A 22,479-nucleotide genomic window follows, 5' to 3' on the forward strand; every position below is an offset into this window, starting at 1 on the left:
CTGAACAAATTTGTAACAAGTCAGCAATTTTGACAAAATCAGTTCAACTTGAAGATCAAGGGACATCACAGATTCTGCATCATGGCTACCACTGGAGGTCGCTGTAGCCTACAGCTGATTATGCGTGTGCTAATGTGGCTGTATTGTGTGTGTGCACTCACAGCACTGACAACCAGCCTGATGGGTACCGTGGCTCGAGTCATATTGGTAAGTTTCAGGGGAATTGATTTAGAACTACCTTCTGGTAGATCACCAAAATTCAAACATCCAGATTTGTCCACTTCAACCTGCAGATGGAAATGAGTTTAAGATTTAAGCCAATGAGTGGTATTTTATCATGAAAAAAACCTCACTCATGTCTTCTATGTATATCTACCAGCATTTGGATTCAGATGATGTATACTTGGCTGACCTCTATGGAGGGATTCTCTGCAATGGCGACCAGCAGCACCCCTTTGGCAAAAAGAGCGGCCCTGGCAGCCACGTGTGTGTTGGCAGACGCAGGCCAAGAGCAAACACGGAGGACACTGTGGTAGACGCCAGCCTTTGGAGGAATGAACAACACTTTCTGCTCTTCTGTACTTTTGGGGGCAATGATTGTCTTGTTCTTGACAACCAACCACTGGTAAGGCACACTGCCCACCTGTGGAGATTGGCAAAGATGACAAAAAAAGAACATTTGAACATTACAAGAACAACTATGTGCAGTCTCCGGAAAAGGTAGGAGTGTTTTAGTAGGCCCAAGAGCTGTCACTTGAAAAAGTACCTTCTCTCCATCGATGGCCAGACTTGCAACTGCGATGGACACTTGCTGCCATCGTTCAGAGGGGTTGAAGAGGCTGAGGGAGGTCTGGGAAGCGATGCCCACACAGCAGGCATTAGGAAAGTGCAACTCCTCAGGCACCACCACTTGAACTGAAGACAATGAAACATGGGATTGAAATCATACTTCATGTACTCAAATACTTCTGGAATGTTAATGTATTAAGTCGTCCCGTTATTTACACCCCCTTTATCAGGGCGCCATACTAAATGGTCGCATTTTGCAACTAAATTGTGAGACATTGCAAGTGAATTTTTCATCTACTCGCGCATGTGCCACCAGATAAAAGTATGTATGACCAGGGACGTCCCTTATTACGGTGAGAATGAAAAATTGTCTGTGAAATGTGGAGTTAATTGCTGACAGCTTGTCACAGTCTAAGCCTATCCATGCCAGCGTGTGTGATCTCTCAGGTTTGACTCGCATTGAATTTAGACTATTCTACCATCTTTTACACATTTTGCCTGGCTCCACTGACTCTCTGGCGGTTAGTTATCGTCACAACGATAGCTCTTAATTAAAACAAATTCTTTCACAATTTGTCAAAGTAGCTTTAATGGAAGTTGGATACACCTGCCTTATCATAAACCTGCACACTCTATACTCTTTTATATTAAGCAGGACAGATTTCTATAAGAAAAGATATTTAAATTGTTATTTTATTCTGTTAACTGTTATTTTTTACTAAAAATTATATTATTAAACAATTAAGTTCCCATGTATTAGTATCCCATGTATTAGAAGCATCCTAGAAGTAAGGTGTATGAATGTGAAGTCTGACATGTAGTGAAATGATCAAAGACCGTCTCTCATACTTAATTTCACAATAAAGCCAAGCTTACCGCTTAGTTCTTCAAGACCACCTGCCAGGAGTGGTTCTGCACCATACTGACTGTAGAGTTTCACCCCCATGTCCTGATGGTTCTGCATGGATCTGGGAAGGTGATGGGACCCAGGAGCAGCAGCCATCCCCAAAGGCCATGCCGTGGGATGGACGTGTCTCGCTGTCGGCTTACTGTTGGACACACCTAGAAAAGATAGCATAGATTTAGCAACCTAACAGATATTTGCTAACATGTAGATTATCTTTTCTTTATGAGGGGGGAGCGGCTATATAGACAATGAAATGACACTAATAGAATGGTAGGGGAAAGACAGTTTATTACCGTACTAGTTATTTATAAATACTTTCTTGTGGAAGTTAAAAAAGAACATGCCTGAAGATGAGACGCTGTAGAGGCCGCTTCTTGCCGCTCCCACATTATACACCCCAGGATTTAACCGAGCATCACTTGCTAAATACTGCTGAGCCAGTTGGGAGTTGATGAGGGCGGGTCCTGCCAGGAGGGACTGCACATCTCCTTGCTGCATCAAATCCATCAAGCCAGGATACACAGGCTTCAAGTTGGGAAGGGCGTGAAAGCCATCAGAATATAGTGACGAGACAGAGCTGGGAGCTCCCCAATGTTCAGAGGTCTGGGCAGCTGCTGTGGTGCTGGTTTGTGGAATGTGAGAATGACTGCAATAGTCCACTTTAGTGAGTTTCCTTCCATTGGACTCCAAGGGGTTCTTGTGGCTAAGAGTTTGAACACTGGGACAGCCACATTCACTCTGGCAGTGGGTACAACTCAGAGTATTTCCACCACATGTTTTTAGACTATGCTGTGCTGGCAGCTCTTCCAGCCTTTGACTCTGCTTTGGTAGATCCTGGTTAGATGGTGCATCTGGCTCCACAGGAGGGGTTGGACTGATTCTGATGATGGTGGTGCTGAGTGCCATGCTACAATTATTCTGTTCAGAAACACAACAACTCTTACAATCAGTACATTCAGCATATCCAGTATACCCCTGATTAAGACCAGTTGAACACTTACAAGAATGTACATTTTGCACTGTTGGATCTTAAGGAGCTTCTAAGTAGAGCTTCAAAATGCAAAAAGAAGTAATGGGAGTGAGACAAAACACCTTTCAATGTCCCATCTCCTGCTAATTCCCAACATGCTTTTTTTCATAAAAGCCGTTTCTGGCCGATGGCGTCTGATAGTTATTGGACTGCACTCAGCACCAGTAACAACCTTCATTTGGGCTGAGGTTGGTCCCGTGTCTTGACGGACAGCCAATGGGATCCTCTGGCTCATTTTTTGGGGGTTTAACACTTGTCTTTTTTGTTTATTTGTTTTTTTTTTTTGTTGGCTCAGGATGTTTTTCAGAAGTTTGAAATGACTGTCTTACTGCGTCCAGCGAGACAGAGGCCTTGCTTATGCAGCTCAACAATCCCACCGTCATCAAAGGGTGAAAGCCTTTTTTCCTTTGCCATCAAGACATCATGACAGTGTGAATACCTGACACTAGATCACATTCAATTCACATTTCACAAGATTTTTCCTTTTAAAAGGCTGTGCTCTTCAACTTTTGATCAACAGCCTATTTCATTTTAATGCTTGTTTGCAATAAATTGCTTACTCAGAATGTTTTTTGTCTCACTCCCATTTCTTCTTTTTGCATTTTGAAGCTCTACTTAGGAGCTCCTTAAGATCCATTAGCGCAAAATGTACATTGTTGCAACTTTTCAACTGGTCAAGATTTTGATCAGGAGTGTATGTCAAATATTCATCTTACAATCCCTCAATTCTGTATTCAGCAACACACACAAGCACCACTCTTATTTACATCTTATTTTCTCTTAGTATGTCTAGTATATTGGGTAACAGGAGTGTAAAGGTGACTATAGGAGTGCTATTTCATGTCTAGAGTCCCCTAATAATGTTAAAATCTGTATGTAGAAGGTCAAACAAGTTTTCTATGCTCAGACTACAAAAATATTCCATTTACAAATAAGGAATCCGACTCTGTGGAAATTCACTTATCACGGCCAGGTCTGGAACCAATTACCCGCCATAAACAAGGGATTACTGTACTATGATTTGTTGCAATGAGTTCATACATGCAGCACATATCATACATACATACATACAGTACCTTGTGCCTTTCTGGTGTGGGTACAAGTGTGGCGTCATTCATTGAGACGTACGTGAGCCTGTTGAGACTCGGGCTGGAGCAGGTGGACTGAGGAGAGGACTTGTCATGACTTGGACTGGGAGGACTGGGAGGAAAGACAAGGAGATAACATGCAAACAATACAATTGTCATTCAAGATACTGACCTTCTTCACTTCCAAGGGTAACATTACTTTACAATCCAGTCTTTTGCCAAGTTTACAGCTTTGGGCTGGCAGGAACACGCATGCACACACATGCAATCGTTCCTCCACAGTTACATTTCACAAGCTTCCATAATAGAAGGCAATAAAAATACAGTCATCACTCATGTTACGAGAAACCCAACTCATGAGACGAGACGATGCACAACACTGGGTGCACAAGGACGATACGAGACAGGATTTTATTTATTTTTATTATTATTATTATTTATTTATTTATTTATTTTTTACGTACAATGAAAATATATAACTGGACAAACAAACTTTCTTTAACTGAGTCACAAAACAATACAGGTGCGTTTTGCCCCTATATGATATAACGGTTGCCATCGGTGACCAGCAGCCATGGCAGCCATTGGCCAATTAACTGCTCTGCTGGGAGTAATGCATTATGGGTAGAAGTTAAAATAGGTGTTTGTTATTGTAAACTCGTATTGGTGCTTGTTTATTTCCTAGCTACCTTTTGGAGTGTTAAATTGCTGTGTGATGACTTTAGTGTTTGTAAGAGGACACAGTGACTGTTATATTGAGTAATGACCTCCTGTAATTTCCAATGATAAACCCGTCATGAGTTTTCTCATCCTGTCAAATAAAGAGCTGCCTGGTCCTCACGGACTCATGCGCGCCACAATATGCCATTTTATGACGCGGACATGTGTGGCTTATAGTCCGGTGCGGCTTATATATGTACTAATCACATGACAATGAAACTCTCTTGTATCTTGTATCTTGTAATCTGTTTTTCTCTCTAAATTTAGTGGGTGCGGCTTAAACACCCGTGCGTCCCTGGAAATTACAGTCGTTTTTTTATTACAAGTGTTGAAATCAGACTTCATGCCTTTATATAATGACAAATGAGCAAAAAATAGCATAAAGAGTGTTTTTGGTGGAGATGTGCTTGGTAAATAAAGTAGTGTACAATTGAAATGTTGCTCTAGTAGTTATGAAAGTTGGTAACCCCTGCAACCTCCACACTCCATTTATACTCTTAAGCACCACATATTTCTATTTCATAAAGATATTTATTTCTATTATTTTATTCTGCTCATTTTGTTATCTTGATCTAAAAAAAAAAAAAAAAAAAAAAAAATCAATTGAACAATTTATTTCCCATGTATCCATAGTAATCCAAAACGTGCAACAAATTTAATTCAGGTTTGTGTCAAATAGTACAAAAATCATTTTACAAACATAAAAGGCAAAAAACAAGCAAAAAATATATATTTTTTAAATAATTATCTATTTGCCAGGAGCCCTTGGAATTGTTTAACGGTGGCCCTGGCCAATACCACTCAACATAGATACATTTGAAAATGCACATGTAATCCATGCAATCAGTATGGCCCAATCTCAATCACAGATGATTGGTATCGGCAGCATAAAACCCTGATCGGCGCATTCCTAAAAACAATGTACATCACCTTTGTCATCTGGCGCTATCACAAAAATTCAATGAAATAAACTTCAATTTTCATCATAATGACATTTACTAAAAGAAAAACAGTGCCATACAGTACCTGTCAGCTTCAGGAGGGGAGCTCTGGCTTGGAGAGGAGTGCGTTAAAGGAGCGGTGGAGGGTCGGAAGTTGCATTGTGTCTCTTCTTCCACGTGAGGTTCAGGTGGCGGCCCTGGAGAAGCAACATGCAACTGTAAAATTAATGCATATTCATATTGTCACTGAGAGAATAATGTAATTTGCGGTGTATAAGCTGCTACTTTTTTCTTATACTTTGAACCCTGCGGCTTATGCAGCAGTGTGGCAAATGTATGGCTAAATTAAATAAACAGTAGAATCTACAGAACTACTACCAATCGTTTAAATACTGTGACGCTCGCGAGTCAGTGAGGAAACAAGCTCTTTCTTTGGCAGGAGCCAATCACAAGCGATCAGTACACTCACAACTAGCTTGTCAATCCAGGTTGTTATATACTGTATACACACACACACACACACACACACACACACACACAAGTATAACAACATAACAGTCTGACTGACGGTGTCATCTTTCAAAGAACACTTTACCAACACTAAATTCATTACAGAGCAACTTAACACTCAAATATACACACACAAATATACAATTACAATATTCATTGGGACGCTGCAATGACGTCAGCTTCTCTCTGGGCTGCGGGTCCTCTTGTTTCCTCTGGTGGACAGAAGCAGCATTGCAGCACCATTTTCTATACTCCTCCAATGAAATGGTTTTCCAAAACAAAATGCATTATGGAGAAACTTTAAATGTTTTTTTTTTTATATTAAACTCGTATTGATACATGTTTCTATATTTCTGAGGTATAACATTCAGTGTCAAGTTGCTGTGTAATGAGTTAGTGTTTCTAAGACACCGTGAGTCAGTGTTATATTAAGTAATGACCTCCTGTGATTTCCAATGGGTTGACAAGCTCATTGTGAGTTTTTCTCCCCCCGCAGTTCGTGATTGGCTCCTGTGAAATAAAGAGCCGCCTGGTCCTCACAGACTCGTGTGCGCCACAATATGCCATTGTATGCATCAGAATTTACGGTATTAACAAACATGCTGAAAACAAGACTTGGACTCACCAAATACGTGCTCAAGTGGAGGCTGAGTGTTTTGTAAAAAAACGCCCACGTGTTTCTCTAAAGAGCTATGATGCAGAGGTGCAGCCATGACAATCTTGGCTGGCTGGGATTTCTTACCCGTAAAGTGAGTCAATGACGTACAGCTTCTTTTTGCGTCAGCCTTTTTGTTGGAAGATCTAGGCTTGAATCTTGGCTCTTTTCGGTCTTTGTGCACGGCACTTGCGCTCTCTGATTCATGAGGTGAGCATTCTTCTTCTTCTGTCTGCATCTTCTTAGAGGACCTGAAGTTGTCAAGGCAGCCAGTGAGGTCAAAGGTAGTTTGTGCTGCAGATGCGTCAATGTGGAAAGATGTATCTGTCTGTTTCAAGTATTTCTCCATGTCAAAGGCACTCTGCTCTCCCACATTACTACTACTTTGTAGCGTGTTCAACAGGCTGTTCAGCTGCTCTGCATCAGGATGGACCTGAGGAGAGATAAGACAGCTTTCGTTGTTATTATGAGAATAAAGTCTTTATATTATGGGAATAAAGTCATAATTACTAGAGGAATTTACAGGAAGACAGTTTAAATTATTGGAAAATAAATTTTTAAAAACAGCAAAAATGTAAACAAAAGATAGTAATAATGTGCTATTTTTTTACCTAAGCTGACATGCAGACAATTTTTTCTTGAAATGTTTCTAACTTCTTAGCTTAAATCTCTTCATTTTACAATTGTGGCTCTCGTGGAAAACGTTTGGACAATCTGTTGTAATCATTCATTCAACATAAAACTATTTAATCAATTTCCTGAAAAATATTGATATACTGTATATAGAACAATTTTAAAAATGGGCTGCAAAATTTAAATTAGGGAAAAAAAAGTCTTACATGTTGATTTGAGCATGGTTCCTCTGTGACTTTTCCAGTTGCAAAAACATCAGGGGTCTCTGGGTGATGTCTCTGTCTGCATTTCTTAGACAGCTGCAAGATCATAGCAGCCAGCTGCGATGGGTTGGTACTAATGGATGCGTCTGCAATGGCTGATGCAATGGTGCTGATACTCAGCATAAGGTTGTTTTGGGGGGACATGGAGCTCTGATTGGCTGCAGAGTCAGGACCCTCATTGCAGCGAAGCACGGCATCCTGAAAAGAAGACAACCCATTCTATGCTAATCATGGCTCTTTAAAAAGTAAATATGGCGATCATGCTTCTACCTCCTGATTAGAAGCGTTAACGTCTTTGTTCCCTTTTGGGGACATCCTTTCACCCGCTGCTACCTCAAAGGTTTTGTCCAAGTCATCTGCAAAAAGTTCAACTCAGTCATTTGATGCCGTGAGCTTGAAAGGTAAGTGAGCATTCATTTTATCAGCAAGAACAATACTCACCAGGTTTGAGCGTTTTATCACCTTCACTGACATCCATGGAGTCACTGTGAGGTGAATTCTCCCCAGGTGACAAGTCAGAGGGGTGGATCAGCGCAAATGGTTCCCTCTTCTCAGGAGAGCTGATAATAAAGCCAAAGGATGGCTGTCGTGTGGAGGAAACATGAAGATAAGTTCTATCTTCTCTCATAGCGCCAACACTAACACACACTGCGTCTTTGGATTTCCTTATCCTTATGAAAGTTTGTGAAATGGAACTGTGGAGGAGCGATCGCATGGAGTAAACGTCTACTTTGACTTTGTGGATTATTTTGGAGTCTTTCTAGTTCTTCCTTATGATGGAGTAATCACATGCAGTAAATTACTATTTCTACTTTGTGGATTATTTTGGAGTCTTTATTCCTTATAATGAATGTTTGTGAAATGTAAATGTGGAGAAGCGATTACATGCATTCAGAGTCTTTAGTTTGATTTTATGGATTATTGTTGAGTATTTATAGTTCTTCCTCATGAATGTTTGTCAAATGTAACTGGAGGAGCGACTGCATTCATTAAGCATGTTAATTTTGACTTTGTGGATTATTTTGGAGTCTCTTTTGGTTTCTGCGATGGACGTTTGTGAAATGTGAAATCTGTGGGGGAGCGATCGACAGTTGGCTCGATGCCCCACCTGCCAACCTAAAGTGTGTATAATGATAGTAGTGTGTGATACTAACTACTAGTAATTAAACAATGCAACAGTTTGTGTGACAAATAGCTCTTCAGCTTTCATGTGAACTTGAACAAAATGCAAAGTAAAGCAGAATCACTGACCCGTTTGACCAAGTCCATATCGTTAGCGCTGCCAAGACAGCCCAAGGCTTCAGAACGTTGTTGAAAAAACTGCCCTAATGACAGTCGCAGGTAGCTTTGGTCGCCTTGGTTAAAATCAGAAGAAACCTGAGACGCCCTCATCAAAATGTGTCTGCTGCTAGCAGCTTTCCAAGAAGAGTCCATGAGTACGGTGCTGTTGCTGCTGGCTGGTACAATCTGCTCCTCCTGCAACAAAAGCAGCACACTGTTTACAAAGCGCAATTAGAAAACAAGGAAAGAACGATACCAAGCAAAATCTATGTGGTTGCTGTGGTCACACAGTGCACTCATGCCTGAACGTTGAAACGTGGGCTACCAATTACAAATGTAGAACAAACTCTACTGAAGGAACTGTAGAATGCAGCACTCCCATCCATACCTGCATAAACCGGTGCTCTTTTTCAAATTCCTCCTGATCTTTGATGATCTTCTCCAGAGCATCACCTGAAAAACAAAACATGAAGATACAGTTAAGACAAGCACACCAAGCAAAATATGTTCTTGATCATAACTCACTCCACACTCTGTACTGTTCCTTATTATTACCATATTTAATGTATTGTGTGGAGATATGGGGTAATAATTACAAAAGCAATCTTCACTCACTCACTGTACTGCAAAAAAGATCGGTGAGGCTCATTCATAATGCCAAGTATAAACAACATACACTGTATTTTTAAAATCACAGATGTTAAAATTTGCAGATTAAGTATTCGTTCAAACCGCTAGAATAATACATAAAGTTAATAACTTGTTACCCAAAAACCTCATACAGTATTTTTCAATCAGAGAGGAGAAATATGATCTTAGAGGAAAATTAAACTTAAAACATTTATATGCAAGAACAACGCTGAAAAGCCACAGCATTTCTGTATGTGGAATTAAATTATGGAACGGATTGAGTAAGGAACTCAAACAATGTACAGAGATGAGTAAATTCAAAAAACAATACAAGCAGTTGGTGTTTACTAAATACAAGGCAGAAGAGTCTTGATCGTCACAATGATTGTTCAGTCAGGCTCGTTTTTATATATATATATATATATATATATATATATATATATATATATATATATATATATATATATATATATATATATATATATATATATATAGGTCTTCTTACTGTTACTTATTATTACTCTGATTATTATAGAAAATATGACATGGAATGCAGGAAGTGAACAACAGGTACTGCACTAGATGTGAAATGGATGGTGGGTAGGATTAAATAAGCTTTGCTTCTTCCTACTCCTTTTGGACATGTGGAACTGTGAAAGGATGATTCATGACATGTATTCCATTGTAACCTTCATGTTCAAATAAACTAAACACCTTCTGAGTGACTATTAAATACGCTGATAGATTAGATAGATAGAATAGATAGATAGAATAGATAGATGCGGCAATGCTGCCTTTGTCCACCAGAGGGAGGCTGACATCATTGAAGCACCCGCAGGCACCAATTAATGCACTGCTCAGACACAATGTGTTAAATGAAAACTTTAATATCGGTTTTTTTTTCCCATTTAAACTTGTATTGGTACCTGTTTGTGTATTTCTTAGGTATATCTTTTGAGTGATAAGTTGCTGTGTGATGAGTTTAGTGTTCTTTGCAAGATGATCCCATGAGTCAGACTGTTATATTGAGTGGCACAGTATTTAAACAATTAGTAGTAGTTCTGAAGTAAAGGAGATGAGAAGTAAGCCACACCGCTGTATCAGTCGCAGGGTTCCAAGTTTAAGAAAAAAGAAGAGGCTTATACACCGGAAATTATGATATTTGTATGTATTAATTAATTTGTATTCAATTATATAAAATGTATTCATTTAAATCAAGCTAAAAGATAGCACATGTCTGAAAATCTACTTGCCTAACGCTAATCTCGTTAATAGTAGCACAACATTTGAGTCACAATTTAAACCACGTTATGAGCCATGAAGGGTTGCGTTCAAAGGCACAATGTAACTTAAGTGGAATTCACATTTTGAATGTAGAGGTATTTTCTGGGATTTCCGGCTATACTTAAATGCAGCAAATTGTACTTGCGCATTAAGAGTTACAAAGTGAGAGATAGGAATGTCCACAGTGTTTTTCTTCGTATTTCTGGTTATTTAAAGGCGTATTAAAGACGGTGCGCGATTGTGGGGATGCTGTTGTAGCTCTGTCTGCTGTCATAACTGAGAGATGTGGCTTGACGTGAAGCACATGCGTTAATGACGCCAACAATTGAAACGTAACTAATGATATAAATCATTTGCAGCCGTTAAGGTGCTATTCTTGATAGCCTTAGTTTATAAACAAGGTAAACCACATCAGGATCAAATACCTCTTTTCCCCACGGTATAATGATGGGTGCAAGCGTGATCTGACTACATACCAGAAGAAACAAAGTCCTCATTTTTAAGCTGTCCATCATGTTGCGTTGTCTCCTTCTCAAAGGTGGTATAATAAGCCAGGTCTGTCACCCACTGCCCTTCTTCATCCTGGTACACCACACTGTGAGGAGCACTGGCACCTAGAAAGACAAAATCAGTACATGCTAATAATTCTATACACACTTTTAACCGGTCTATACAAATCTATTTCACGCCAACCTTGGTGAAACTCCAAGTCCAGATTTGCTGGACAGTTGTTCCAGTCATCATCTGATTCCCCTTCTTCCTCCTGGAAGCTCTGGCAGAAATATTTGGGATCCAGGGAGGTAGAAAGGTCACAGTCTTCCTCACTGGTCGTGTCTGACGCCACAGCTTCTGATGCGTTACCACACGGGCCTCCCCTCAACTGCAATAAAGTCTGAGCCTGAGGTAAGACACATTGTCATTTACTGTACAAATGAACTTGTAAGAATTGAAATATTAGAATGAAATTTGATTACTGAGGGTGTAATGGTACGCCATTATCACGCTTCCACCCTGTGTTTCCCCATACATTTATTCATTTGCAGGAAAGTTCAGTGTTGCCAACTATCTAGCCAGTATTCAGACCCCTCTATATACTCTTTTTAATGGGGGTACAAACACAGCTGCCACCCCACAAGTCAAGGGTCTACCATCTTTGTCATCCAGGTGTACCTGGGAGTTGTCCTGGGTAACTTGAAGTTGAGCTTCCCTTTTCACGTCAACAGAGCGGGATGGCTCAGTGGTGGCCCCGGACTCATCCTGCTAATCAAATTCCTCGTGTTAGCTGCTGAGACCTTGTCACAAACTCCCTGATCATCTAATGCAGGGCTGCTCACTCCTTTTCAGCCTGCGAGCTACTTTTAAAATGACCAAGTCCCAAAGATCTACCTCCTCCTATAAACACAGAAAATATATAAATGTGTAATATATTTACTGCATTTATACATGAGTATTTACTGTATGTACATTGTACATGTATACCAGGGTTGCACACACTTTTTCAGCATGCAAGTTACAAGTCAACATGATCTATCTCTTCATAGGAAACTTTGAAACTGCTATGTACTACTAGGGGTGCGTGATAATTATCAGGCCGATATGAGGGAGTTATGACGTCATACCGATAAACCTCAACATTAACAATCGCTCAGATACCCGATAATTAACAAAAACGCTCCAATAAGCAGACATTACCCGTATTGTGAGCAAATTAAGAGCTCCTTTATTCTCACTTAAATCTAATTTTGAAAAATTAATAAAATAATAATAAGTAATAAAAACAAAAAGAGTTGGTTATCGGTATCATATCAGGCTTGGGAAGCAGAAAGTTCTCAGTATCGGTTGGAAAAAGAAAATATCAGGCATCTCGACTCAATATTAATGAGTATCTCACATTCACAGTTTACATGTTATCAAAGTAACTGACATAACTTAATAATTTACAATTCAATTCAACAGGGTAATAAAGATACGTACACATACTGTAATTCTTCAATAGTAGTGTACATATTATGTTAGTCAACATAGCTATATAGCGTTCATTCGACACATACTTCATGTATTAGCGCGGCAAGCACATTTTCCATTTCATCATGAATAGTTTAACAGGCACAAGTGTAGAAAAAAAAACAAACATCTCTATAGTGGTGTTCAGGACATGAAGCAAAGCCAACAAACAATTCACTTTTTTCCTCCATAACTAGCCGCTACAAAGGAATGGATAACTTTAGTTCTAGATATAGGCATCTTAATGCTGAGTTAGTTTATCAGTCATCAGAATAATAAAGATGAAAGTTGCATCACCACTTCATCTCTGCTGCGAGAGAGCACCAACGAATCAGGTTAATGTCAGCTGATGGATGTCATATGACAGCGGCAAAGTGACGTTTATGCGATCGATGTCACGGGCACACCTGATCTACTGTATGTGACTTCCCCACAAGACAGGGGTGTACATGCTTTTTCCCCCCCCCACTGTGGGCTGTATACATAAAAATAAAAAAGTATGGGAACATTTTGGTACATTTTGTACATTAAAGATGCTAAAAGCATGGAAGCACAACTTTTCCTGTGATTTGGGGTGGAAAAAAAATGTGGTCGCTACACTCACATGTTCTTCCCGTCTGTCCATAAGCATGCTCCAGTTCACAGGAGAGACAGTTTGACTTCCCCGTGATGAATTTTTACAGCTGCTGGCCTCAACAGTTCCTACAGGACCCACGCGATCGCCCATCTGGAAAACAAACATTACTTGTACATTTTTTTTAACTGGAAGAGATATAAATCCTCTAAAGAGGCTTGAAATAGTGTGAGTAGAAAGGTGGGAATGACTGTGAGCTACACAGCAGCTGCATGTTTCTCATCATCAAGAATTAAGATTTGCCAATCTTACCTCCGTGCGGGTAGAAAGGTTGCTCCTTCCAGGTGCTGTTAGGCTGTTACGAGCACCATCTCCATCTTCACCAACAGCACTGCTACCCACGAGGCCCAGCCCGCGCAGCACGTCATAGGCGTTGTCATTGGTGCTTATTGGAAAAGGCATTGATGAAACTCCACCGTTATTTCCACCTTCTTCACTCCCGCTGCTCCCATCTCCACCACCTCCATCCTCTGCTTCACACAAAAACAAACGTCACTGGAACTTTCTTTGTGCAGACTGACTTATATTGTGCACAATGTTTTTTAACAGTCATAAATAAAAAGGCATAAAAAAAGAAAAAAGAATATCACAAAAATGCTCTGGGTAATATAGTATTGGGATAATCAAGCCTAATTTATTAATTCATCTAAACTTAAAAAAAAAAGTGACAAACAATAGATTCCATTTGTAGATTTAAAAAGTATTTGACTGTAAAAGTTTACAAAAAATCATGTTAATAATAATCATCATAATAATAATAATTATTATTATTATGATGATTATTATTATAATAAGGCCGATATGAGGGAATTATGACGTCATACCGATAAATCCGATATTAAAAATAGCTCAGATAACCGATCATTTTTGAAAAACACTCCAACAAAGCGAGATTACCTGTACTGTGTGAGTGAGCAAATCAAGCGCTCCTTTTTTCTCCTGCCTGCCTGTGACGTTAACGGCCTGTCGTAACTTCCCATAAGCTCACTTGTACACAAACATTCACTTTCCAAGGAAGACATTTCACATGCTAGTTGTACCAAATGGGAAGGGTTGGCCAGGGTAGGGAGAAAAAACAACCCATCGAGCACACTAAAAACCTTATCAGCCACCTGAAACGTTTATGTTTACATTTGTGTAAAACCATGTTTGTGTGTGAACAACAGGGAGCAAAAGAGTAGCTGAATAACCTGTAACAGGAGGATTAATAACTTGTCCCTCAGCAGATCGTCTGTGTTCAATCCCAGACAGACATGGACCGCCGAGGCCACTTGACGGCTCATCGTCAGAGCTTCCTCCTTCTAAACCTGGCCTAAAGCAGGGTTGACGACTCTCGCCAACCTGTATGAAGACAAGATATACACAAATCATGTTAAAATCAACATAGATTGGTTAGATTCATGCAGAAATACGTCTCTTCTACTTCTGACCAATTGTCTGGAGGTGCTTGGCAGTAGCTTTGTTCTTAGGGAACTTGTCTGTCTAACAGACTCCAGCTCATCCTCGGTGTCCTCGTCACTGGCAGGACAGGAGTCCATACCTGTGGCAGCCAGACGTACGTCAGGCATCTGGAGGGTGTCCTGCAGAAATGGAGACCATTTGCACACATCATGGATATTTATTTTGTCCCAATTCACTTAATCACCTGATCAATGTCATCACGGATCTGATGTTTGCACTGCCCTTGCTCGATGGTCCTTGAATGGGATGCCTGGGGTGGCCCCTAACAATGACAGGAAATACTAACGGTGGAAAGAGTTCAGTAGGAGATCATTTGACTCTTACTGTAGCATCTGCAGCAGGCAGCTCTTGGCCCTCCACTGTGCCTCTTTCCATGGCTGCGGGCATCAGTTTATTGAAGTACAGCTCCAGTTCATCATCAGGCAAGTTGTTCAAATCAATGTCATCATCTGGAGGTGACACACATTAAAGCATGTCTGACTGCATGATACACAAGCCATTGGACAGGAATAGCAACAGCATTATTATTGAGCAATTCTGGAAACTTGAATCCAAAAAGGACAGAACAAACAACTTCATAGTAATTCCTCACATGCACACTGACAGTGTCCAACAGCCTCTCTGACATAGCTGCCAATCTTGAGTACTAGCTGACTACTTTCATTTTCACGTCAACCCTCTGCAACTATTTAGCCTGTTAGCTTCCGTCACAGCGTGCTAGCGATGGGAATTAAAGAGACAAGTGGCGTGTTATTGCAGCTGGAACTCATCGATGTGTCCAATGCCACTATAAACGAGGGATTGCTGTGTAAGGAAATCGAGTAAGTACTTATGGTTATGGAATACCAGTTGTGTCACTGTTCATGCTGTCCACAGACATGAGCTGTTCATTTGCCACAAAACTGGAGTTGCTGCCACTGAAATGGTTTCTGTCCGTGGCTTCACTTTCAACATTCTCTTTCTCAGCTGCGGACGGTGGGGATGGAGCCTAACGGAAACGACCACATGGAGGAGGGGGGGGAAAGTATCAGAGGACTGTAAATAAGTAGTAAAGCCTGCATGGTTGGTACCTACTTTGGTATCTGTACAATGCTTATGTTCAAACTGAGCAAATGTCAGAAGGCCGGCTGAAAGATCTGTCAAAGAAGAAAGGAACCATTTGGGGGGGTTGTCTCTTGGTGAATAACATGGCTGTTCTTACCTGTTGGAAGTTCTGTGTGGCCGCCCTGGATTGAGGCCATGTGAGTGGGAAGAAGATGCAGCAGGGAGCCTTGGTTTCGGGATGGAGTGTCATCCGTGTGAAACTTGAGCAGCATGTCTGATAGATTATGGGCTGCAATAAAATCATCTGCATTGTCCCTAAAGAAATAGAAAAATCATGTAAACAGGGTTGCTTTTAAATCATACACATACCAAAGTAGGAGCAAATATGTGTGAGGTAATGATTCACGAGTTGGGAAGTAGTAGCAAGCCAGGCTCATTTATGACAAAGCAACTCAAACTCATTGCATAACATGGAAATGCCTTACAAGTACACATGCACAATAGCTTTCTTTTCAAAATGATACCAATACATATGTGCTTCTCAGGAACAATGTGGTACAGATGACCCAAGTTTTATTTTTATATCTACTTTTTTTAAATTACTAACTAGGAACTAGGGCTGCAGCTATCGAATTTTTTAGTAATCAAGTATTCTACTGAAAATGTTTTTGATTAATTAATTGGTAAACAAATTTCTTTGCTTGGTTATAGTGCAATTATAAATACACAAGAGAAAATAAAACATTTTGCTAAATAATAAATGACAAATTGGTTTAAATTTTTGGATAATCAAGCGTTTCATTTCTTAAATTGACATTGACATTGTATCACATGAAAGGTCTTCCTGGGAAAGTGAATGTTTGTTTACAAGTGAGCTTGTAAGGGGGGTTACAACAAGGCGCCTCATGGGAGCGTTTTTTCCCCCCATCATCATCATCGGTTACCAGAGCTAATATTATCAGTCTTATCTGTATGAAATCAAATTCCCCTCATATTATTATGGGTTCAATAATTATTGTGCACCCCTACTTACAAGACTGCAAAAGAGTCCTCATATAGTACTGTACTATATTAACTCCAATGTAGAAGGTTCTATGTAAGAAACAATACAAACATTGTTTTCACAAGGTATTAAGAAGAGGACTGCTGAACCACACCATTTCTGATATCATTTCTCTCTGCATTCACTGAGTTTTTCTTTAATAAATGATAAATTATATCAAAGAATATCATTGAATTGGTTATTGAGCCATTTACATATATTTATAATCTATCCTTTTTGTCAGGTGTTTTTCCTGACAAAATGAAAATTAAGTATTAAGTAATGAGAATTAAGTAATTCCAATTTATAAAAATGGAGATAAACATGCTTTCTCCAACTACCGACCAATATCCTTGCTTCCACAATTTTCCAAAAATATTAGAGAAATTGTTTGTAACCAGGTTAGACAAATTTATGGATAGATGCAACATTTTAAGTAATAGTCAGTGTGGATTTAGAACCAACCACTCCACATCTATGGCTCTTATGGAGTTAACGGAAGAAATATCTACTGCAATAGCAAAGAAACAGTTTTTAGTAAGTATTTTTGTTGACCTCAAAAAGGCTTTTGATACCATTGATCATACCATACTTCTTAAAAAACTGAGCAAATATGGTATCAGAGGAGTTGCACTTGAATGGGTTTCAAGTTACTTAGAAAATAGGAAGCAGTTTGTGCAGATAGATGAGGTAAAATCTGAATTGCAGAATATTTGGTGTGGAGTATCTCAAGGGTCGGTCCTCGGCCCAAAATTGTTTATTTTGTATGTTAATGATTTTGTCTGTGCATCAAAACTGCTCAAATTTATATTGTTTGCGGATGATACTACTTTATTTTATTGTGGGGAAGACCTTACGAAGGTGTTGGATGTGGTTAAACAAGAATTTAAAAAAAATAAAAGTATGGTTTGATGTAAACAAATTATCGGTAAATGTGGAAAAAACTAACTTCATGATATTCAGTAACAGAGGGACAGACTCTGGTGCTTCAGTTAATATAGATGGTGTTGAAATTAATAGAGCAAAGGAAACCAAGTTTTTGGGTGTAATTCTGGATGAGAAGTTGTGTTGGAAATCACATATACAGTATACAAAGGTAAAAATATCCAAAATAATAGCAGTGTTACATAAAGTAAAGGATTCACTGGATAACAAAGCAATGTATATGTTGTACAATACCATGATTGTTCCATATCTGACCTATTGCATTGAAGTATGGGGAAATGCTTGTAAAACATACACTCAGTCAATTTTTATTTTGCAAAAAAGAGCAATAAGGATAATTAGTAGAAACCAATACAGATACCCAACAAATCCATTATTTCTTCAGTTAAAACTATTGAAATTTCATGAATTAGTAGATTATAATATATTGCAAATTATGCTGAAAGCTCATTAAAAAAAAAACTTTGCCAATTAATATTCAGGAAAGATTTGAAAAAAGAGAAAGCAGGTATTTGTTAAAAGGTACAGTGATTTTTAAAAAAACTAAATTCAGGACTAAAATGAAGGAACGTTGTGTTTCTGTAAAAGGAGTCAATTTATGGAACAATCTAAATAAAGAGACAAAAGAATCTAAGTCAGATATCATATTTTAAAAAATGGTCAAAATGAGTCTGTTGAAAAAATATGAAATATCTTAGTTATGATCGACTGGGTGACAGAGATTGGTTGAATTGTAATTGAGGAGATACGTAACCATTTGCGTGGCTGGTTGCTATATGTACTCTATATTTTTTATTTGTATTTTTTTTGTCTATATTGTTGTTTCTAAGTACGACGTTTTTGTTATGGAAATAAGGGCTGAGATAATAACACTTGTCTTCTGTCTGTTCCCTTTCATTCTGTTTTGAGGAGTGTTTGTTTTAATGTTATATTGTTTTAATACTGTTTGTTTGTTCACTTCTTTTTTGATTGACATAAACTACTACTACTACTACTACTACTACTATTATATACTCTATAGAAATAGTAAAAGTGTTACTGTAAGTGCCAACATAAAAACAGGAAGTGAAGAATCAGTAATTGTGGACATGTTGTGTTTTACTTACATGTCATCTTTGAAGCTGAGGGCAAACTTGCGCTGCTGGGCCTGGGATGATTGGGAGATGTTCTGCTGCAGCACTCTTTCCTCCAGATACGAGGCCTCCACGCGATCCCCTCTGTTCATGGTGACAACACATGCCTCATTCACACTGGAAGTGATTCAACACTGTTCAAACTCCTACAAAACACATAACGTCCATACATCTTCTAAAGGACTTGTCCTAAAGAGGGAATCCTGCTTGGCGGAAATTCACTTATCACTTATATTATTGTCTGGAAACGAAGGTTATTAAACACAATTAAAGTAGAAAATGTATAGCTACTCATCCCTAATGAATAATAACGTAAAATGATGGATAAACAGATGGAATGAGCGTCACAGTGTAAAAGTTATACAGTATGCAAGTTTCACTCTTGCGTCTCACAGTAACTACGGTGCATTCAAGGACCACCCAAGAAAGTGCAAACTCTCACACTTAATGAAAAAACATAATCAGTAAAGCATAAAGATATAAACAGGGAAAAATGGTGGTAGATGCATGATGTACATTGTACCTGTATCTGTTTATAAATTATTAGCCTCTTATTGTGGACCACACGTGTTTTATGCAGGAAAAAAATGGCGTATTTTCGGAGGGAAAAAAACGTTTTTGACCAAAAATGTGCACATTTGCAGGGCTTTTAATTCATTAAACGTTTTTCTTTAACTTTTAATATTGTTATTATTATTTTGAGAATACTTTAATTCAATAAACTTTTTTTATCTTATCTTATCCTCACTAGGGTTGCGGGTATGCTGGAGCCTATCCCAGCTGACTTCGAGCAAGAGGCGGGGTACACCCTGGACTGGTCGCAGCCAATCGCAGGGCACATATAGACAAACAACCATTCACACTCACATTCATACCTGGATAATTTAGATTCACCAGTTAACCTAACATGCATGCTTTTGGAATGTGGGAGGAAATGTGGCAGAAAACCCGGGGAGAACATGTAAACTCCACACAGATGCCCATCGAAGATTCGAACCCACAGCTTTCCAATCTCCTGACTGTGTGGCCAACATGCTAAACACTAGGCCACTGTGCGGCCCTAGTTTTATTATGTTTATTATTAATTTATGTTTATTATTATTTATTATTCTCTCTCTTATTAAATTACCTTTTTGAGGGCTTAAACATACATATAAATGCTGTGGAGTAAAAATTTTGAGCTTATATTAGAGACGCATTTTGTGTTGCTGGTGCAATTTTGGGGGAGGGGATTTGGGTCATTTCTGTGTCATGTACTAATAGAAAAGACCACAAATGGGCCCGCGGAAGGAAACATTGTGGTAGATGTAGTGACATGTGCCCCAGGGAGAGGCATGCACCCACCTGTTGTCAGAATGAGGTCTAATCTTAGCCGCGGTAGAAGTCGCCACGGGCAGTCCAGGCCCGGATCCCTGTGTCACATTCCCCAACGTGGTGCTGTCCAATGACTTGCACAGGAAGCTGGGGAAGGCTTCATCTTCTAACCTGTAACTCTCTGCCATTTACTGCAACAATCCAAGCTGGCAGCCCACTGCTGTGCATTCAAGGATGATGACCATCTGAAGAGACCAAGAGATTTCATGAGGGAGATTCAAAATGTAAAGAATTTATATTTCATTCATTTACTCCACGTCATGAATAAGCAACTTAACCAATTCGCCATGTAACCATGAGCTAACCCGTTTTAACAAAGGGGTGTCCAAACTTTTTACAACATCAAAATGAAGAATATTTATGCCTTATGTCTGGTCTGTATTGGAGCACTCTGTGGATGGCCCAAATAACAGGCTTTTATTGCGGTATTGAAATCCTCACAACAGGTAGAATAATTCCTGACACGCGCTACTACTGTACCCAAACTCAAAGACTAACCAATGTCACTTCCTGTCCACCACCTCTCTCAGCTCCTCCAACCGTGCAACACATATTTGATAGCAACACACAGATGAACACAACTAATGATGTTCGATACCACTGATTTTGTTTCCCATCCGATACAGAGTAAAATTCAGGCTGGTATCAGCGATACCGATCCGATGCTCTGTGCAAATTCAGCTAATGTGTCTGGTAAATTTGAAAAAGTAGTGTACTTCATATCATAGCACAGCATAAAGCACACAAGACATATACTTAATTTATTAATTAAATGAATTATTAATTTCAATAAATTCTGAATTTCAATAACAATAATTTAAATACACATACTAATAATTAAATCATTATTATAAGTAATTTTTAACTTTACTTCAAACACTGAAGTATAATGAGGTGATTTACAATAAAGCCAAGCTAATATAAAACAGAAAAAAAACAGGACAGAATCACATTAAATATGTGAAAATTGTATTTTTAACAATAAAAAAAGAAAATAAGTAAAATAAAAACCATTAAAATAGATGTTTATTAAGAACTACTACAAGTATAAGAATGAAAACTTTACTCACAATCGGTCATCCTTTCTACACACACGTTTCAGACAAACATTATCTCAAATGACTAATGTATCAATATTTTAATTTGACAATCTATTTTAGAGCATGAAGAGCTGGTATCGGAAGTATTGATATTTCAGTATGGATCCGCACATCACAAAACGACACTTTTTTTACCAAATCCCATCCAACTTATCAGTGCAACTGAATGCTACAGTTTAGGATTTGTCAACAAACAACTGCCTACATTAACATTGGAACAAGACACCGCTCTACTTTATGTTTTAGAGTGGCGGGCGGGTCATGTCCCCCGAGCCGCAATTTGGATACCACTGCTAGCTAACTAGCAAGCTAGCTGGCTGGCGGCTAAAAACAAATGTTTCCTCGCTTGGTTGACAAAACACACACGCCGTATGCAAGAACAGCAGCTCGGTAGTGCAGTTTAGTATCAGTTAGTATAAATTAAGCGTTATATAGTTTTGGGAAAAAGATGAAAAGTGAAAGAAAATAAAGCATTAGTTTACTCACTTAACGTTCAATAGAGGGACCTTCCACTCGTGTCTCCTTTGTGAACACAAGTTCCAGCTGATAATGGGTGACCTGCAAACCAAATGACTTCACGCACTTAAACACACATTTGGACGCACACTTAAGACTCTGTTGGTGTGGTCGATGTCTGGAAAAACGTCGAAAAAGGGGCGAAGAAAACTGCCAAAGTTCGAAGGCTGAGCGCAGGAAGCCCGCCACAGAGTCTTCGCAGCAAGGGCGGGACTTAAAGTCTTTTACAATCACTTGATTGGACGAGCACCTCAACTCTTTCTCACTCCCAATTGGACGAAAAATATGCCACTTGCAGCAGTGTCTCCCCAAAGCGTGCACATCCAGTTTGGTGCTGTCTGTCTACATATAAATAACTCATCATTTCGCGCTTCCAATTTCGCGGCTTCACTTAATCAAGGGTTTTCAAAAATATGTTAATTAATAAACCATGCTGTTTCGTGGTTGAATACTGCCTATTGTTAGTCAAAGCTAAATAAGCATAAAAATGTCTAA

The 22,479-nt window shown here is 39.1% G+C and overlaps 1 protein-coding gene across 11 annotated transcripts in view; it reads right to left on the bottom strand.

Annotated features, from left to right (window-relative positions):
- cep192 (centrosomal protein 192) overlaps window positions 1-22,190 on the bottom strand; it is a 44,580-nt gene extending 22,390 nt beyond the window's left edge. For 5 of the 11 annotated variants that reach the window (XM_054782155.1, XM_054782150.1, XM_054782151.1 and 2 more), the window contains exons 1-28: window positions 21,955-22,190; window positions 20,339-20,553; window positions 18,968-19,078; window positions 16,032-16,189; window positions 15,905-15,966; window positions 15,677-15,818; window positions 15,155-15,279; window positions 15,015-15,092; window positions 14,800-14,949; window positions 14,560-14,710; window positions 13,622-13,842; window positions 13,340-13,462; window positions 11,902-11,991; window positions 11,425-11,629; window positions 11,208-11,345; window positions 9,206-9,270; window positions 8,788-9,012; window positions 7,978-8,119; window positions 7,807-7,892; window positions 7,480-7,734; window positions 6,611-7,073; window positions 5,561-5,672; window positions 3,803-3,926; window positions 2,041-2,614; window positions 1,666-1,851; window positions 767-915; window positions 413-643; window positions 162-287 (exon numbers count right to left, since the gene is read on the bottom strand). In XM_054782155.1, the coding sequence (XP_054638130.1) occupies window positions 162-287; window positions 413-643; window positions 767-915; window positions 1,666-1,851; window positions 2,041-2,614; window positions 3,803-3,926; window positions 5,561-5,672; window positions 6,611-7,073; window positions 7,480-7,734; window positions 7,807-7,892; window positions 7,978-8,119; window positions 8,788-9,012; window positions 9,206-9,270; window positions 11,208-11,345; window positions 11,425-11,629; window positions 11,902-11,991; window positions 13,340-13,462; window positions 13,622-13,842; window positions 14,560-14,710; window positions 14,800-14,949; window positions 15,015-15,092; window positions 15,155-15,279; window positions 15,677-15,818; window positions 15,905-15,966; window positions 16,032-16,189; window positions 18,968-19,078; window positions 20,339-20,496 (4,650 nt within the window). In that variant the 5' untranslated portion in view covers window positions 20,497-20,553; window positions 21,955-22,190. The remainder of the gene's footprint in view (window positions 1-161; window positions 288-412; window positions 644-766; window positions 916-1,665; window positions 1,852-2,040; window positions 2,615-3,802; window positions 3,927-5,560; window positions 5,673-6,610; window positions 7,074-7,479; window positions 7,735-7,806; window positions 7,893-7,977; window positions 8,120-8,787; window positions 9,013-9,205; window positions 9,271-11,207; window positions 11,346-11,424; window positions 11,630-11,901; window positions 11,992-13,339; window positions 13,463-13,621; window positions 13,843-14,559; window positions 14,711-14,799; window positions 14,950-15,014; window positions 15,093-15,154; window positions 15,280-15,676; window positions 15,819-15,904; window positions 15,967-16,031; window positions 16,190-18,967; window positions 19,079-20,338; window positions 20,554-21,954) is intronic. The other 6 variants (XM_054782157.1, XM_054782148.1, XM_054782149.1 and 3 more) reach the window with 5 other exon arrangements.
- Between the last annotated feature and the right edge of the window lie 289 nt (window positions 22,191-22,479).

Source organism: Dunckerocampus dactyliophorus, chromosome 7 (genome assembly GCF_027744805.1).
Source record: "Dunckerocampus dactyliophorus isolate RoL2022-P2 chromosome 7, RoL_Ddac_1.1, whole genome shotgun sequence".
Classification (NCBI taxonomy): Eukaryota; Metazoa; Chordata; class Actinopteri; order Syngnathiformes; family Syngnathidae; genus Dunckerocampus; species Dunckerocampus dactyliophorus.